General features: G+C 39.7%; 1 protein-coding gene across 1 annotated transcript in view; it reads right to left on the reverse strand.

Moving 5' to 3' along the window:
- GRIK1 (glutamate ionotropic receptor kainate type subunit 1) overlaps positions 1-19,320 on the reverse strand; it is a 171,869-nt gene that overhangs the window by 59,859 nt on the left and 92,690 nt on the right. The window contains exons 2-4 of the mRNA XM_074155328.1: positions 15,335-15,502; positions 12,663-12,920; positions 5,805-5,986 (exon numbers count right to left, since the gene is read on the reverse strand). Coding sequence (XP_074011429.1) covers positions 5,805-5,986; positions 12,663-12,920; positions 15,335-15,502 — 608 coding nt within the window. The remainder of the gene's footprint in view (positions 1-5,804; positions 5,987-12,662; positions 12,921-15,334; positions 15,503-19,320) is intronic.

Below are 19,320 nucleotides of genomic sequence, written 5' to 3' on the forward strand. Positions count from 1 at the left end.
TGTGACCATTAAATGAATGCATTTCATCATCCAATTAATTAGTACCACTGTTTTCTAAGATCAGCAAGATACACCATAATGGATAATAGCCCCTTTGCCTCCTCTCAAGTGTTTGATATAAAAGGTTTATATTATGTTTACAGTGCTTCCCTGGACTCTATGCAGACAGCTTTACTTGGACATGACTTAACTCACTGGAAATCTGCATCCCACTCAGTCACAGCAGTGGTCCAGCTGGAGTGGTACAGAGTTCCTCCAACATGGACATGAGCCATATCAAGAAACAAGATATATTCTGTGAATACTTCACTAATATCAGGGTTCAGCTGAAAACATGGGCCATAGCAATAGGGCAGAATGAATGTGTTGGCCCAGGGCCCCAGTCAGCTATGGTTGGCTCCCTCTGCTTCCTGAAGAGATCCCGGGGAGCTAGGGCAGCAGCATTACCTTTCAAACTCCAGCATGGAGATCATCTCACAGTACCAACACTGAAAGCACTCTTCTTTAGTTTGAAAGTCTGCTGCTTGCACCTGCATCACCCAGTGAATCTTCCAGGGATGGAAAGAACTGCATGAGCAAGTCTATGTAACTAGTTTAGCTTTCCTCTAGACAACACAGCTAAGAAGACAGAAGCAAGGTTCTCAGCATAGCACAGCTATGATGTTACACAGCCAGGAACCGAAAAGATTGTACTCTGACTAGTAGCCTGTGCTGCTCTGTCTTCCAAGCTCAGGATAAAGTTTCTGAGGCAATGGTGACATTTACTTCTATGGAGACCTACAGTTAGATTTGGGAACTGAAATGCACTGCCAAATTTCAGGGTGAATTATCCCTGTCACACCATTTCTGTGCCCATGGTCTTCACTGCTGTCTTAAGCTATGGCTGTCGCTATCTGGTGTCATTCAGCAGGAACCAGGTGGCCAGAAGAGGACATCCCCCCAGCAAAACCCCTTTATAAAATGAATAAGAGAGAGGAGAACCAGTGAGCTGAGTATCTATCTGCTTCTCACCCTGAGGCTTAGGGGATCTGGGAGGATTTGCCACTGGTATTTCTCCAGTGACAGTGAGAACACAGCTAATCCCCCATTTTCTTAACAGAGAGCAAGCTTCAGCCTACCTGTCAAGTTACTAGAAGCATGTGAGATTGCTTACCTAGTCTAGACGGAGCACCAAATCTCTGTCCGCAAAATATTTTTGGGGAATGTTGAATCCACCAGGATTTTCCCCTAAGAAGGTGTTTTCAGCTTCCTTGCATAAAGGACTCAGTCCTGCTGGTCTTTGACAAGTTTGGAGGGTGCCTTATTTTCTCACACTCTTTCAGGGATGTCTATTTTTGGGCTTGGAAAGGAAAGAGGTGCTAGGCACCTTTGGAGCAGAGCATGACAGGCACTGCTGAAGTCAAACAGGGAGGCTCCTACAGAGCTTAAGCAGATCCTGAGCAGGACTTTGGAGATGACCATTATACCCTAAAAATCCACAACTGCACTTAGCTCCTGCTTTTGACATCTAATTCTCTACTAGATCTCTCTCCTTGTCAGATGATTTGTCCAGTCTTCATGAGTTTTAAAGCTCCAGCAGCCAGGATTTTCAAGTAGACTCTGAGTGTCAGGCCAGCTGCAACTTTTTCCATCAGTTCTGATGGTGCAGTATATCTTGTTTGGCATAGGCTCAAATAATTTCATAATAACCTGATCCCTGTGGAACAGGTCACTTTGGGAAACAGAGCTGCTGGTTTGGGTGGTTACCTGGTACAGGCAAGAGGGCTGGAAAACTCCCTTAGCTGCTATTCACCAGTTGCATGAGATTTCCAACCCTTGTGAGGGAGCATGGAGAGAAAATTCAGAGTGACTGTTGGAAAAGGCAGCAATTAATAATCACAATTTCCTCTTGCTCCTCCCAGATCTGGGTGATGAGTCGGCCAAGTGTCATTAAACCGGTTGGGGGCTGTGAAAGCCTGTGATCTCTGCAATATTTCAGGGAAAAGGGGAAATGTGTGAGTTTAGGGAATAGGTCGTTCAGCTGTGTGCAGGCTTTATATTGGGTTTAAATTAGCTTATTGATTTGCCTGTTCTTGTTGTGCACGTGGAAGAAGTGTGGCTCAATGGTATTTTAGTTGAAGCTATAAACAAGCAAAATATAGTCTCATTTAAGAGAAGAAATCTGTCTTCTGTGCTGTTTTGTAAACAATCAGTTGAAGTCTTATGAGGAGCGGCTGAGGGAGCTGGGGTTGTTCAGCCTGGAGAAAAGGAGGGTGAGGGGAGACCTTATCGCTCTCTACAACTACCTGAAAGGAGGTTGTAGAGAGGTGGGGGTTGGTCTCTTCTCCCAAGTCACAGGTGATAGGACAAGAGGAAATGGTCTCAAGTTGTGCCAGGGGAGGTTCAGGTTGGATATTAGGAAAAATTTTTACACTGAAAGGGTTTTTAGGCACTGGAATGGGCTGCCCAGGGAAGTGGTTGAGGCACCATCTCTGGAGGTATTTAAAAGACGGGTTGACATAGTGGTTAGTGACATGGTTTAGTGATGGTTTTTTATCAGAGTTAGGTCGATGGATGGACTAGATGATCTTAAAGGTCCCTTCTAACCTAGACAATTCTATTATTCTAAGGAAGCAAATGAAGAGGTCACCTCCCTTAGTCCCACAGTCCAGTAATGCAACTGGGTCAGATAGCTCCACACTCCTAAAACCAGCTCCATATGCTGAATTTCAGGACATAACTTCAGATGTGCTAATCCTTTTGCTCCCAGAAAGAGCTTTTAGGCATCCCTTGCCCTTCCTTCCTGGGAAACAAGCTGTGTCACTGCCGGTGCCCCTGGAGCATGGGTGGTAGCAGCCCCTGCTTGCAGTGCCATTGATGTCGCCACCAGCCTCATCAACTGGAAAAAGGGCAGCAGCTTTTCTGCCCTGCCTGTGCCTTCAGCTCGGGGGCAAGCTGGCAGCTGGCAGCAGAAATGCTGCTGGCAGCATGCCTTGCTGCCCTGCAACAGGGAAATGTGGTTGGAGCAGGTGAGAGGTGGCTTCTTGCATCTTTCCCAGAGGCTTGGACGAGGTAAGGGATGCTGCCTACCTTGGCTGGGGATTGCCCAAAGGAGATAGAGCAGATCTTCATGCAGAGGGAGCACCCTTGGCCTTGGAAGGATGGCAATGAAGACCCTTGTGTAAAGCTTTCGAGGGGGAAGCTGTGCAGGCTCAGAGGATGAGGATGACACAGAAATTGAGCATAAGCAATGGTGGGTGTGTACCTGTGTGAACCTGCTGCAGTTTTAATCAGTAAAATACCCCCACCACTCAATCAACTACAAATCTCCACTTCCTTTATTTGTCTTCTCCTGCATGAGCTACTAAACATCTGCTACATTATTGCAAGTACTGTAGGTAGACAAGAAATTGTTGCTTTGGGGACAGGTTTAGGTGACTGATGGCTCTGTTTCCTACTCCTATTAGAATCTTATATACTTTAACAATTATATGTATTTTTCCCGTAATATCTACTGGCTTATTTACAAAGTCAAAAATATTCTCTACTGACGTAGCAGAGTTTTCTAAAAATAATTTCTATAGTATTCCCTTTAATATCTTGTTTTCAGTGTAAAATTATATAGGGGTTTCTGTGTGCAGTGATGAGAATGCGAACCTCGGTACTTCACGTAGCTAACCTACAATCAGATGAGTCACATGTGAATTCAGAGCCCTCCACACCTTCCCATTTCACAGCTGCCTTTGACAGTGAGGAACTTCAACACCTGAGTTACTGCTGCCAGCATCTAGATTCAGCCACAGAACTATCTCATATAAAAGCCATTTTCCCTTTCTTTCTAGCCTATATTTATGTTGCTTCCTTTCCCGCAGCTTTGACCCACAGGTGTACCTCTCTTAATTTTCCTGTTTTCTTCCACACTGCCATTCACCATCCTTCTCTGAGTTCTTAAGGCATTGGAGAGCATTATCTGTATCTGCAGCCTGTCAGTTTTCTCCCTGATCCATTTCCCACACAAACTGTTCTGCCACTTTGCCCTGTCTTAGTGCATCTTTTAGCACTTCCTCTTCTTTTGACACTAAGGTTATTTTTCTTTTTTTTTTTTCCCCATAGTCAGCCTGGTATTTTTGAAGCTTTGTGCCTCCTGCAGCGTGCCAGACATCTGCACTTTTTTCTTGCAGGTCCTTGAAAATTCATGTTGTCAGTTTAACTCTTCCCCCGCGATTCTCATTTTGGAGCAGCTTGTTCCTGCTGTCATGTTTTAATGTTTTTGGACAGCCCTACAGGGAGCAGAGTGAGGGGACAGCAGCTTTCCTGTCTACCCCCCTTCTGAATTAAAGTTGCTCGCTACAATGCGCACCCCATTACATGGGAGAGCATCTGCATGATTGCGCACCCTCCCCTTGCTCTTCCCTCACATTCCCAACATCATGTCTGCATCTGGCCCTGCTGTAGCTTAAATATATAACTTGCACCAAGAAAACACTAAAATTGAGTCCAGGCCAACTTTCCTGACAGCAATAAATCTAGTTCTACCAGCTCATGGGGACTTGTGTGCTGTTCTCAGCTGTGTTGCGTCTGATTTAGGACACCATCCTGCATGTCTGTATTCACAGAACCAAGATTCTCCAGTCTGGAGAGTGTGGTTTCAGGCTCCTCAGACTAATGCAACCAGTAAGTTGTCCTAATTACGTTGATACAGAATGTTGCCCTCCATAACTTAAATATTTCAGCAAAACCTTCTGGGTTGGAAGCATAGGTTTTAACCTTTATGGGACAGCCCATATCTGTACATTTCAATCAGTGGAACCTCTCTGGTGGTCCTCTCTGGTGGGATCAATGTTTATCATTAGACCAACTGACAGTAAAACCAACAACCCCTCATACCTACAATTAAAGCAAAATAGGAGAATGCCATTGACAATGAATTGTATTGGTATTGCTTGGTATTATTGTCTATAAGTCAATGAATTGCAGGAGCCAGTGTTTTAGACTTTGGTTGTCTAGAAATATGTTGTAAGTGACATCAGTAAATTCTAATTTACACCACTCTTTTTGTGCCCTTGATAACATCCCAGCCCATTAACATCAGGCTTTGTGGTGTTTGTCCTTGCTTTGTGTGGCTGTCCAGCTCTCATGCTTAGGTCAGGGCTATGTCAACCCTTGCGCAGTAGACTCTCTTCCTGTTTTAAGGTATCCATTTTTCTTCTGATACTTTCTCCATTTCATCTTCTTGCTGTACTAGAGTTTAAAATGTAATGAGGTAGTGCCAGCAGACCAAATCTTGCTTTGTTCCAGGAAAGTGAATGCAGAGTTAGGCTCCTGTCTGCAGTGGATTAATGCCCTGTTGTTACTGTAGTCAGCGTTGAACCTGATGTGCAACCTCTGTGGAGGCAATAACTCAATGTAAGCCTCTCTCTAAGTACTCCAAAATGGGCTCTTTCTTTTTTGTGCAGAGGAAGACATAAAAACTGTACTGATTAAACCAGGACAAGCTAAAATAAATGCAACAATCTTCCCAGTCAAGTAGAACCTGAAGTATTAAAAATAAATGCATATTTCCTCCTGTGTGATATCTATGGGCTTATCTTCAGACATCAATTCTGCTGCTGGTTCTTATGGCTCTGTGAAGCCCTGAAGTCTTGTGGAGCGCTCAGATGATGCTACACATTCTGTAACAACTTCTATCCCTGGTATTAACAAGTCTGTGTCCTAATTGATAACTGCATTCAGTTTTAGTGTTTTCCAGAAAATGAAAAATGGAGCAGATGACAGCTTTCAGGATACAAAATGAATGTCATGCTTTTTCACCTCCTTCCCCTTACCTGCTTAAGGATTTCTGCTGCCGTTTCATGTGAGCAATCAAATATCACGTAGAACTCCTTGCCTTTCTTCATTTCCTTGAGTAAAGGCCTGGCGTCTTTATTCCCAGAGGGCAGTTGGCGGATTTTGATTTTAATGTTGTATCTAGAAGGGGCTTTGATGAGCTCTTGCAGGCGAATTAGACCTGAAAAATGATATGCAATTATACAACTAACCATTTCGTGCAATGAGTATTTATTTTCACTTAAACACATCTTCTTATCAGTCCCAATATATTTTGCATACCCAAAGGGTAGTTGTTAGCTTCATATTTGCCAGACTCCTAACTAACATTGTTACAGCTTTTCCTTTTCCTACTTAGTTTCAACATCTAAATATTCTGAAAGATATCTTTAACTGGTTGACAATAGGATATGTTTGTATCGATTCTATATCGCTACAGTTTATTGAAAAAATGATATAATGCTTCTCCCCTGGCAGCTAATTATTATTTCAAAATTAAACAACAAGAACATAGAACTGAAGAGATCTCCTTACTAACTTTCCTAGCTAATTTCAAGCATAAGTAGATGAGGTGTGATAGAGGGAGAAAAGTGTTCAAGGGCCAGAACCTGCATTGTGGCTCACTTAGAAGCCAGTGGTTAGCCTGAGCAGAACTTACTAATAACTATTCTTAATAACCATCCATACGGTTCTCATTGTCCCCATTTCAACATATATTGCAATACCCCAGAGGAGAAGCCTTACAATTTTCTGACCATCATTTTAGAGCCAAAAAAACTGAAGGCATAGTGACTTGCATAAGTTCACCCAGCAAGTATGAGATCTTATAAAGAACTAGAATATTTTGAGATCCAGCTCTACGCCCGTAAACACAAGAACGTGATTTCTAAGACTATGTCTTCGGCTGGTACAAATCTGCACGGCTTATTTGAAGTCAGTGGAGCTCAGCCAGCTGAAGATTTGTCCAAGTATTTAAACACAGTGCAATTCTACTAGCTAATTCAGCTCTCCTATGTAATTTGTACTGCCTCCAAAACCTAAGTAAGATAGTTAAGAGTTCTTTGAGGTGTGTGATTACAGTCTCTTTCTCATTATCCATGAATGTAATTTACCCACAAAAAGCTTGCGATCTCCTGCTGAGTGAAGGTAAAAGGCTGCCTTAAAAATATGCATAAAGAGAGAGAGGATACAGGCAAGAAGCACTTCTTAGACAAAAATCAAACAAATTATTAATATGAAAAAACTCATTGCTCTCCTGCTGGGTGTGGGTATATATTTGTTTTGTGTGTGAATGTCCTTGGTTGAATGGTCCAATGGTATATATAAGGCAAGACGAAGCATCACTACTTCTTCTGAGGTTAGTGAGTGATTGCTATGTTGAGGACTGTTGGCTTTTACTCAAGTACTGGCAATGTGTTTTGAAAAAAATAATCTTTCCCTCCGCCTTCAATGCTGGGTCGGTTCTCCACAGCTTTTCAAGTATCAACAATCAATATAGAATATTAAGCATCATGAGTATTCAAATGTAAATTACTGTACGCGCTGTGAGATCGGAGCTTGGCTGGAAGCCAGCCTGTGTAAATATGAAACAATTTGAGCTCATTATTATGAGAATTGGGCACATGCTTCCAACACTGACTAACAAGAAGAGGAGTTTATGTAATCTGGCTGTAAAGCTGTAGCTTGGTTGTACTGTGCACTCAAGTGTCCAGCCCTTGACCACAGTGCCTTGGCCACTACAACAAATGGCTACTCTAAGAGAGAAAACTGAGATTTGGGAGGAAGAATCCAGTATGCAGGTGATCTTGCATCTTATCCACAGCCTCAGACTGAGTATTGTCATTTCTCCTTCCAGCAACGAAAAGTACTTAAGTGCAAGTGTGATGAAGATCAGAAGAATAGGATTTGCCCAGCTGCCTCCATCTCTTTTTGGGGGAAAGAAAATACTGTGTGCCTTAAAATATCAACTTCCATCACATGAGACTTGGGCCTTGCCCTTCCCATTACTTCCTACTGCCACATGAAGTGAAGATGAATCTTGTGGTCTCTAATATTGATGGATTCAGTAAGCTTTGGGGCTGGATTTCCTGCCACAACTAGAGTTAGTGTGGTAGTGTGTGGTGGCAGAAAGTGTTCACCTCCCCATGTCCTTTTTTTATAAATAAAAAAAAAAAGTATAGTTAATTCAGCCAGACTTAAAAATGAAGAAATGCTTTTACTGTTTTGGGAGAAAGTTTTCCTTTTTATTAGAAAACTGTGTTAGGGTTAGCAAAGTTAAATGTCTCCTGTAATTCAGTAAGAATTGAAATTCTGCCCTGTCCAAACTAATTGAACTGATATGACAAAAAGATTTTGGCTTAAAGAAATGCTGGTAGAGCAGGCCAAAAAGGGGAGAAAGTCAGGGATTCTTACAAAAAATAAGGAATTTATTGTAGTTGCACTTCTCAGCACCTAGTAGGTTAAAGTTATTGAATTCAGGGAAGATAGATCAAACGCAGAGTCAAATCTGCACTGAAGGTCGTGTTCTTCCTTTTGTTTGAGTTGTTGATAACTGAGACAGTGTCATGTGTTTTTTACAGATCAATGTGCCAAATAACAAAGTGCGAAAGTGGGATATTGGAAGGGATCTATTACAGACCATTAAATTAAACCAGAGAACAGTATGTCTACCCAGTTTTAGCATGTAGGAAGATAAACCATAATTTATGGTACATAAGTTTTGGAAACACATGCTTGATGTATCATGCACTCTATTGAAAGGCTTCATTAGATTGTCTTTAAAGTTCAGCAGACAATTTTTTGCCTTAGACAAAGACATTTCATTTGATATAAACTCTTTTTTAAGATCTTGATAAAAAATAAAGAGGAATTAATAATCAGAATGAAGGCTGATTATGGCCTGAGGACTCTGAACATAATGTGGATTATGTTTAATATGGAAAAAAGGAGCACAGTCTCAACCTGAAAAATAAATACATTTGCTTAGGAGCCTTATTTTTCCCTAGCATTGGAAAGCTATAGGCATTAATAAGCATGATGAGAATTTCAGAAAGAGAAAACTATGAGATGTTTAAATAAATATTTACTCTATAGCCAGAAGACATTAATTTGCTATGAGAAAGATGACTTTGGCTGAAAGTCCATCTTTCAATGGCACAGTATGAACAGCAATTAGAAATAATAATAGCTGTAGTGTTCTTTACTATTAATATTTATACTGAAGTCTAAGAGACAAGAGGGTAAAAATCTGATCAGTTCAACTCAGGAAACATGAAGAAATTTTGAAAGTGCATTTTAGGAACAAAATTCAAGCTTTATAACTGCTGTAGGTCCCTTTGGAGGAGACAATAACATTGTTTAACATGATGCATTTGGTACCGTTTAACATGATATTTGACAAGAAGCAGGATGAGTAAGTACTTCTTATTCCAAACGTAATTTTTATCACTATTAGTTGCAGGTTTTCTAGACCTGCTTATATAAAATTTGCTTATTATTGACAGTCCTATAGAGTCCTCTCAGCAGATTACTAACACTCAACAACTAATGTGATAAAATATTGGAACTTTGAATGAATTCTAGAAGATTGGAAAACTGTGCTAATGTTTTGTCAATATCAGAAAGAGTACAGAGAATAACATATGAGAGATATGTTATTCTATGCGAGATAACATAGAACCGCTTACCCCAGTGTAAGCACTGGACAAGCTAAGAGAAAGCTGATATAGTGATAAAATGCTGAAGAATGAAAACTTGGGACTATAATTAATAGAGACGTTAAACTGTCAAGGGAAGATAGCTCTGTATCACACCAAGTGCCTTCATTTGGTGTTACCAGTTCTGTTGACACAGTTGGTTCCTAGATGTGAAGCACTTGTCCCTGGGAGGTGTCTATCTTCATATATCACACAACCTGCTCATGAAAAATGTGGGTCTATAAAATAATCATTTGCCAGATCTCAAAAAGCAGATGTCAATGAGAAAGTCTTATTAAACAGTGGAGGCCTGTGAAGGCTGTTGCTAAGCCATTCAAACATTTTTAGTGCTCTTGTTTCTGTATGCACTCCAAAATCATTGACTGGAAAAAAGTTATGGCTGAAAAACATTTGGATCACAAAAACTGGCAGCATGGTAAATAGTGTTTGAGATAAGAAGGGTAGGCACAAGTGATTTGGATCATTTGGAAACATGAACTCACTCAGATGAACTGTCTTTTTTAACATTGTGCGGTCCAGACTCATAGCTGCATTTCCATTGATGGATGTGTCCATGCAGTAGTGAAAACTGTAACTACAGGAGATGGGCAACTACAACTTGGAAAACCGGCATGTTATGTGGCCTCTGTGCTGGAGCTGGCCGTGACGGCACGTGGGCTTGCAGCAGTGCTATAGTGTGAATGATGGAAGCAGGATTTTCCAAGTTTAGTCTTCAAAGCAGACTGTCAACCCGGAGCAAGGCTAAACTCAACCTGAATAATCTGAGTATGGATCATTGGAAGTTTACTGTTACGGCTACGAGTTCATTGTTTAGGAATGAAGCTGATCTTCACATACAAAAAAAAAAAAAAGGTTAATATGTTTTTTCTTCTTGTAGTGTAACAATGTCAAACATGAGAGATGAGAAATAAAACGAGCTTGAGCTAAATGGCATCACTAACTCAAAATCCAAAGACTATTTATATTGATCAAAGTTGACCTGTTTACTTTCCTGACTCCAAGTTAATAAGATGATTGATGATTAATTTACTTTGTAAATACCTCTGCAAATGAAGTCTCGTTAATATGGGTCATTTTTGTAGCTGAACACGTACACAACATTTAGTGTTTTGGAATGCTAATTTGATAATGGAGCAGTCTGAAAAAGACCTCTATTTGTTTATCTGTGAGTGTATTTTGGCATACTGTGCTAGGAGCCCAGCAGAAATCCTGCTGAGCTAGGCCATCATAAAGGAAATGCAAGAAGACTGCTGCAGTAAGCCCAGCCTGACTTGTTCTTTCCCTTCTACCTCCAGCCCTTTGGTGTACTCTCTGAGCCCAAGGTGAGCAGAGCATTGGCACTGAGACCTGCCTCTTGGATCCAGGAGGAAACATGCTGCTTTTGTGCTGTGACAGTGCAGAAAGAAATACAACATTTTTAGCCTTAAAATTGAGGTTTGACTGTTTTGGGTTTTTTTTTAAAGCAGAATTCTGTCCTTCAGACATGTTTTTACAACATGATTTTAATAGGCATGCTTTTTTTTTGCATACTGTCTTTAAAGGCTTAGGCAGATGCCTGAGTTCATGACTCATCCAGGTTTGTTTCATGCCATCATCAAAGAATCAATTTAAATGTTACTTGCACATCTGTAGAGCTCTAGAAGGTGTTATACTTCTGCAGGCAATGGGAAGAGAAAGGGGAATGCAAGTCTCACAGTAGGGCTGACAGTGAAGTTCTTAATTTGCACCAATGACCACTAATGCACAACAGGATTTTTCAGAAATGCGTAGGGTTCAGTTACACCTTTACCATAAAAAGATAGTGTTGAAGGATGGTGGTAAGAGTTTACAGTGGAATAACTGTCAGTGGAAGTCTTATTTAGTTGGCTCTACTTTCTTCATCTGTACAGATATGATGTCTCCAAGAAAATCTTAAACACTTAATCTCCAAAATTCTAAACTCTGCGAATGCGCCCTTACCTGTAACTTTGTGCCCTGTGGAAAACAATCAGTTGGTAGGCCTTGCTTAGCACTTCCTACGTTTTGACAAGAGAGCTATAGACCTCTCTGAGCTTTTAATGGTTTGTTTACATGCACAACTTTTCTTGTGAAGCCAGATTATGGACTCTTAATCCATGCTTGAGTCTACAGTGTAGGCGAGATTATGTTCTCTGCAGTCCTGCTTGGAATAAATTTTGGTGTGTAATCCTGCTGGACAGGATCCCTTCTGAGAGCAGTTTAGGTAGGCAGTTCTCTCAATCACCAGAGCAGCTAAAACATTTCTTAGAAAAAAAATACAGTACAGTATATTGTATCAGCTACAGTGGTAGTAAAGCCTATAGAGGCAAGCAACAGTGGCTTAGACTTCTTTATAACATCAGCATTCTTCCACAGTCTCTGTGTATTTAAAAAAAAAAAAAAAAAAGAGTTCTATTCTGATAAGCTTTTAAATCACTTGTTCCCAGGAGTGAGCTTATTACTCTCTCTTTTTTATCTCCCGTCATGTCCATCCCCCCCCCCTCCGTGAATAAAAAGGGACGTTACTGATATTGATTGTCTGTGGTGTGTTGCTGGACAGCTATGACTACAGTGTGCCCCAAGGGGAGGTTCTTGTCACAAAGAATGAATGATCTTTTCTGAGTTAAGAGTCCCAGGCTGGAAACATTCACACAAATGGCAACTTTCAGACTCAGTCTTCAGTACCCCGCTGACAAGTGGGTTGACTGTTTCTGAGACAGTTTCAAGGAACAAGGTAGTCTCTATGTTAAAAATGCTGCAGTTTGAACTTTTGGTTTGTAGATGCATCCCTTTTAAGATCAACTCCGCATTGAGAGGGGCAATCCTTAATCAGCCCCACACTCGACTATTTATCAGTTTGAAGCTGTGCTATTTGTTCCACAAATAGGAAGCAAAACATGACTGAGTATTCAGATTCTAGGAGCCACCTCCTGGTGACTTCTTAACGTCTGATAAAATGAACAGCTTTCCAAAAGCCATAGCAGCAGAAGGATAACTGAGCCTTAAGAGACCTTTTTCTTCTATATTCTGGGGAAAACTGCTGTATGTCAAACTGAACTATCCCAGGCACTCTCTCTCACAGAATTTATTCACGGATGTACATGAAGAGAAGTACATGATCTTCAGTGCACCAGTACTACTTACCTGTGCTATCTTCATATACTACTGTTACTATTTTCCAGTTGTAGTATAGTACAAGATCCAAAACTGCTCTGCTGATGGCTGCATAGTCTGGATAGAGGTTGATATAAAATGCGTCTTTGTTATCCACTGTAGGGTGTTTCCATCGGGTCTGAATATGTGGGACTTCAAGGGCATTGCAAATGGACTGCACTGCACTGACGGAGGAGCTGTGGGAAGGTCCAAACAGAGCAGCTACGCCAAGAGCGAGCTGGTCGCATGCTGAGGGGGAGAGGAAGGGAGGGGAAGAAGCTGTTAGTTGGCAAAAGCACGTAACTCGTGTGAAGTTTACTGAGATCATTTAGTCTCCATCCATTCCCATCATTTCAAAGTGAGAGCAGGTTAGCATGCTGCTCCGAAACCCACTGAGAGATTTGCAAACTGTTCCTGCAAACGGCTTTACTGATTAGCGTTATATCCTAGAACTTGCTTGCTACAAACAAAACCTGAAACAACTTCTCTGCTCATTACGTTTGGATCACATTGATTCCTAAATTGCCTTTCTCAGAATGGCGTTATCCTGGAGAAACCAGGAGCTTTTTGGCTATAGGCTTGCCAAAGGGATGTCACGTGAATTAAATTTCATGGCAGTGTGTCAGGAAATATGTTCATGGAGTCACAACAGAGACTATATGGATTTCCTCCGTGACCGGCAAGCTTCTACCAATGTGAGTTGCTTTATTTCAGGCTACTGAAGGAATATAAACAGTAAAGGGCACTATGATTCATGGTGCTCCATAATCTGTGTTTACAAAACAGGCAGTAAAGGCTAAAGCCCTCAGTAATGACACAGGGAAATAAAGAACCAACACACATTGACATTTTAATACCTTTCCAAATCAGTCAAATGCTAGTATCAACAAAGGTTTCTTTCTCCTTGTGCCTACATCTCAGCCAAAAGAACCCCTTCTGTAGGTGTCTTTTCATTTTTCTTTCCCTCCCGTGTCCTTTCAGGCTAACAGAAGATGGAGTAATATTAAATTACTTTTGTCCATTAGTAAAATTTACTGCAAATGTTTCTAATAAGGGTTTTATCAACTGGGACAAAGCCCTGCACTGAGTTGCAGTGCTGTACTCTTTGTAAGGTAGTTCTTTGTGGAAAATTTAGAAATTACAGTGTTTGGATGAAATACTAAGTACACAAACATCCACAATGAGCTGAGATTTTTTAAACTAATATTTAGCTCTCTGATAGTAACAGAATATGACAGAAAATCAATTATTTTCTGTTTTCAGTCTACAAATGAGTGTTTTACAGACAACATAAAATGTTCAGGCTTTCAAGGTTTAATTCAGAAGGTTTCTTAAAGGATCACAGGTTTTAATGTGCAAATTGCATAAATAATATCAATAATTCATGATGAGAAGAAATTACTACTGTCTGAACGGATTCCTTACATGTAGATTTAAAAAAATATTTATAATGTACTGCTTTCTACAGATTAAATGGAGAAGGTATTTTCACAATAGGACAGAAGAGATTCTCACTCTACAGGGAATCTAAAATCCTGTCTGTCTGGATTATATGGATTTTAAATCCAGCATACTTGATTTTTGATATCATATAGTTCCTGCATATATCTGATTATTCAAAAAGAATGCAATAAAGAGAATTTAAAGCTGTTTTCGATGTTCTTTGAAAATGTTCTCCTTTTTTCCAGTCTTTAGGGAAAAACTGGAGTACCACAAGGAGAATTTAGTAACTTAGATGTTTGGAAGGTGACAGCTCACCAGCATTCTAGCACAATTCATGATGTGAAGCATGTTTATTTACCAGCCCTCATTTGCCTTGTAACAGACACATCTTTTGCCATACAGCAAGCATATCTTGTGCCATTTACAGTGATAGATGGTATAGTAAACTGCAAAGCACATCTGCAAAGTCTTAGTGACTTACGAGACTTGTTTGCATGAGATTGTGCGCATACCACGGAATTCCAGGAACTAGATTGCTGTATATAAAATTTTAGCAAACTTCAATGTTGCCTCCTAGAGGTGAAGAAACAGACTGTCCTTAAGGAGAGTTGTGACTTTTTTCCCCTTTCTGTTTTGGTCTGCAAGCAAATTAGATGCAAATAAATTGGACCATAATTTTCCCTCTGAGAAAAATAAAAGAATAGGCAAAAAATTCCAAAATTGTCCACTCCAATTCTTATAGTTGTTTATAACAGAGAAATTTACTTCTGTCTCTAACCCTCTGAAATATTGATATTTCAGGACAGGGAGACTACTGGTCTCTGTTCTTTAAAGTACAATAGAAATAATTTGTTATGAATAATGGCTATCTGTGTGTGTATGTGCTAATTATGGGTTGTGACATCCCACTGTGTTCCCTGTTAGTCTGTGATCATATTTTGCAGAATTCCAGGTGGCAAATCTATTTTTTGGAAAGAAAAATGGGTTGGACTTGCCACATTCCATCTGGGGCTTCTAGCATGCAGACAGTGTGTAGGTGTTTTATCAGAAACTAGATGACAAGTCCAAGTCCAGCTTCATTCTTAGTTCAAATAACTTTGAAAGATGAATTTTATGTTACCATTCATATACACATTACAATCGGAGCAAAAAAGGAGACCAAGCTGTGGAAAGGTAGTATAGAACATATATGTTACTGACACAGTAATTGAGATAATTACCTCTTCTTGAGGCTTCAAAACTATCAAAAAGGTTAATTCTCTGGATGTCATAGGTTAATGTGGTATTAGGCATCAGTGTTCTGTTTCTATTAATGTTGGTGACTGCAAACTTGAAAGCCAATTCTTCAATATTAACAGGTTCATTTTCCACAGTTTCGAATATCCCTCCTGTTGAAACAGAGATAAATGAGAAGTATTATTCACCTCTTCATCACTGCACGTAAAAAGAGAAAAATAAATTATGAGCAATAAAAATCTGAGTGTTCATAAAGGAAAACAGTTAAAATCACTGTTAAAAGCACTACAGCAAAAGCATATTGGATCATTAGTTTTTATCTACAATGTCACTGTAGGTTAACTCAATATTATGAATGTTGCTTAGACAAATATCTGTGAAAGATGATGCATGTTTATCATTCAGGCTTTTCAAAATAAAATTTTTAAATTCTTGTGAAAACTTTTATTGAATTCCCAACTAATGAAAGTAGTGATATTCATAGGTCTTGTTTCCCCTGCTCCTACCTAATCTATGCTTAGAGATGAAACTTGAATGTGTTGGAGATGTTTTCTGAAGTGTTTCTGCAAATCTTGGCAGTACAGGATCCGCATTCAGAAGTGACTTAGGAATTTGAGTATAAGTTTCCGCTTGCAATAGGCCTGCAAGTTTCCACTTGAGGTCAGTGTCCTAGGGCTTTGATTTTTTTATACATTTTAGGCAACATTGTTGACCGTTTCTCAGTTTGCTCAGGGAGAGGCAAATATTTTTACTTTTTCAAAGCTCATTGCTGAATGAACTGAACTTGATACAGAACATAACTGAGCCACACATTGCTCCCACAGAAGATTTCACCTCCATGGCAAAGTGTTGAGCGATCTCTCCAGTGGTGTAGCATCTACCAGTACAACAATGGCACTGGTTTAAAAGTCTCCTTCCAAGGAGAGTGCTAGATCTAGCACAATTGCTCTCAACTTCCTGTCATTCCTCTATACTCTTCTTCCAACATCTGTTTTGAACTATTTGAACCAAGATGTGTCCCAACCCGTTCTGTCCAATCCCAGCTGGGCAACTGTTCTTTGAGTGCTGCTCAATTTGTCAGAATGTATTTTCTGCCTTTCAGACTGAAATTGTATATACTTCTTGCTCCTTTTTAAAACAAATGAGGTGAATCTGAGCTTTTCTTTAACCTGGAAGCAAGTTTTCCAGAAGAGGACCTGTAAATAACCAATCTGAATTTTGGAAGCATTCTGAATGCGTTGGCATATACTCTGAGATGGGGAAGGTGGCTATGTTTCAAGTCAACAGGCTGTCCCAGTTATACTGGGATGTCTACTCCCTCTAGCCTCTAGAGACTTTATTATGCCAACAACACATTCAGGCTGTCTAGGAGCACTGGGATTTGATGAATGCATAACAAACACAGCTAATTTGAAAAAAAATAGCTCCTTTAAACAGCAATCTCCAGCTTCAGTACTTGATTTTGCAAGTATAATTTACTCATTTAGTGCAAGTCACTAGAGAATACTTTGGATTTCTCAGTTACATATTTTCCCATTTCCCCATGTGAAATTTGAGCCCTAGATATAGCTTTATATTTTCTGAGCATCAGAATGTGTTCAGCTAATGCGCTGCAATCTCTTGCAATTTTGCTGTCACCAGTGTAGGAATAGTGCAGTCATTAGCTGACAATCAGGAAATGGGAACACAGTGGAATTAAAACCTGTTTCGAATTTTAACTCAGCAATGAAAACACTGGAGGCTATCAATCCCAAGCTGGCAATGTAATCTCTAGCTACTCTTGAATACACAGCATTATATTATCTCGCAAAGCCATTTATAACAATACCTTAACATGACTTCAGCAATTTTGCCAACTTAAACAATTTTCTTGTTCGCTATATGTATTTCTCATTTGCTATATGCACGTATCAGAACCTTAAGGACTTTCTGAGTTTTTTCCCCCTCCATCATAAAACACAATTTTAGGAGACTATGATACACAGAAATAGCTGGAAAAAAAACCTTAAGTGATGGTTTTGGAACCAAATGTAAAACCTCAAGTGGAATGCTGAGACTCAGCAGGATTTTCTAGATTTGTAAACTATAAGATTACCAGAAGTAAAAAAATCTAATGCCTGTTCTTTCTGATCTTTCAATTCCTCATCTCAATGATGATACCAACAAGTTTACTACTTTTCTGGTTAAATAAAATTTGCCTTCCCTCCTTTCACCTGAGGAAGACAAGTATTTCCAGTTCACTATAATGCCAGCTTGAACTTGGGCCAGCAAGATACAACTGTTGTATTTTGCTTGGATCCCTACTAGAATTAGCAGAACATTGTTTTGTAAGGCAAGGTGGAAATCACTGAGATAGCTTACTAATAAGACAGGGTGACCAGCATGTCTCCCTACTTCCAATAGGATGGAACTCTTACCATTTGATCTTGGCAAAATATGTCCTCCATCTTGGAAACTATTATTGTGCTGTGCTTGTATTACCTTTTTTTTTCCTTTTTTTTTTTTCTTTTTAAATTAAAACAACATCTTTCAACTACCCTTGAGGTAACCTTCACACCTATACATTCAAAAGCACTTTCTCATTTTAGGACTAGAACTTTTTCCAGACCTCTAATCACTTGCTTATTAAATGGAGATTAATATTAATTGATGTATATCCACGAACTATTTATAGTTTATTAGCAGAATTTTGCAGAATTTTTGCTTGATCCCTTTTAAAAAAAGAATAGAAGCTCACTGGGCAGAGGGAAGGAGTGAAAGGAAAGGCAGAGTGACAGAAAGAAGGAAAGTGTTGCATGGATGCGTTTCCTAAGCAAATTAATCAAAACTGTATCTGCACTATCACATACATGACAAATATATTCAGATAGGTGTCTCTGAAAGTCAGCTGTATAATCAGTATGTTGTTACCCCTTCAACATATTTTCCAGGTTCCTTTTATACATTAATATAGCAGTAAAGCACTTATGGGCAACATTGGTTACATGCTTTAATTTGCTGGTGAGATACTCTGGATAGGTCTGGTGTAAGGATGGGATAGATAGGTCAAGAAGTTCATAATTTTACACAGGAAATTTAGTTCAGCTGAACTGGAGATGCCGAATAGGGTGCTATTTAGAGTCTCTGAAAACTAGTGCTCACCCTCCCTGTTAGGATGGGAAAGTTTTGAGACCACGAAAGTCCTTCTTCTAAGTCGGTAAATGTTTACTGGACTGAATTAAACACTAAAGTAAGCAGAAAGAGCAGGGCCCTGCCACCTGTGAACAAAGTCCACAAGACAGCTTATGGAGGAAATTGTTGCTTACTGCGAGTGAAGTTTGGAATAATTGCATTGTGAAAAGCTTGAACTGATACTTATTTGTGCTTGACTTTTCTGTTGGGACCTATGTGTGTAAAAAAGAGTTGGATCAGCCTATAAATTTGCATCACAAACAAGCCAGCAGATAAAATCTGGCTGTTCTGTGCTGTTGTGTTTCCATCCATGTATCCTTAATGAAATCTAGCAATTTAGTAAATAGTTTCTCTTTTCCCATGTTCTGCTGATGACTTACAGTCAAGCTTAGAGTTTATTGTAAGGTCCAGGTTAAAAGAGAAATAGCAGAGTAGGTGACAAGTTTGATGAAGAACTGGTTTGTCAGATGATTCATTTAAATAAAGTAATTACTGTACAACATTTTAAAAACAAATTAACCACAGGATTGTACAAGCGAAGGGAAAAAAATCAATGTTAACTCAAGATATAAATCATGCTCCAGAAATGAGGCTATTATTGCTAAGCACAAAAACAAGCACTGGCTTTCAAGGTAGGTTGCTGGTAGCACATACATGAGACAAAGCTTAAATTTTTGAGTCCTCCCTTGCAACCCTCCTCCCCAGTTACTCAGCCAGATAATGAATCTGCTGTAGCAGCTACGGCCTTTTGGCTGACCAAAGGCTGCTTGGTCCTGATCAGTGGCAGACCTGACCTTTC

Source organism: Numenius arquata, chromosome 1 (assembly GCF_964106895.1).
Source record: "Numenius arquata chromosome 1, bNumArq3.hap1.1, whole genome shotgun sequence".
Lineage (NCBI taxonomy): Eukaryota > Metazoa > Chordata > Aves > Charadriiformes > Scolopacidae > Numenius > Numenius arquata.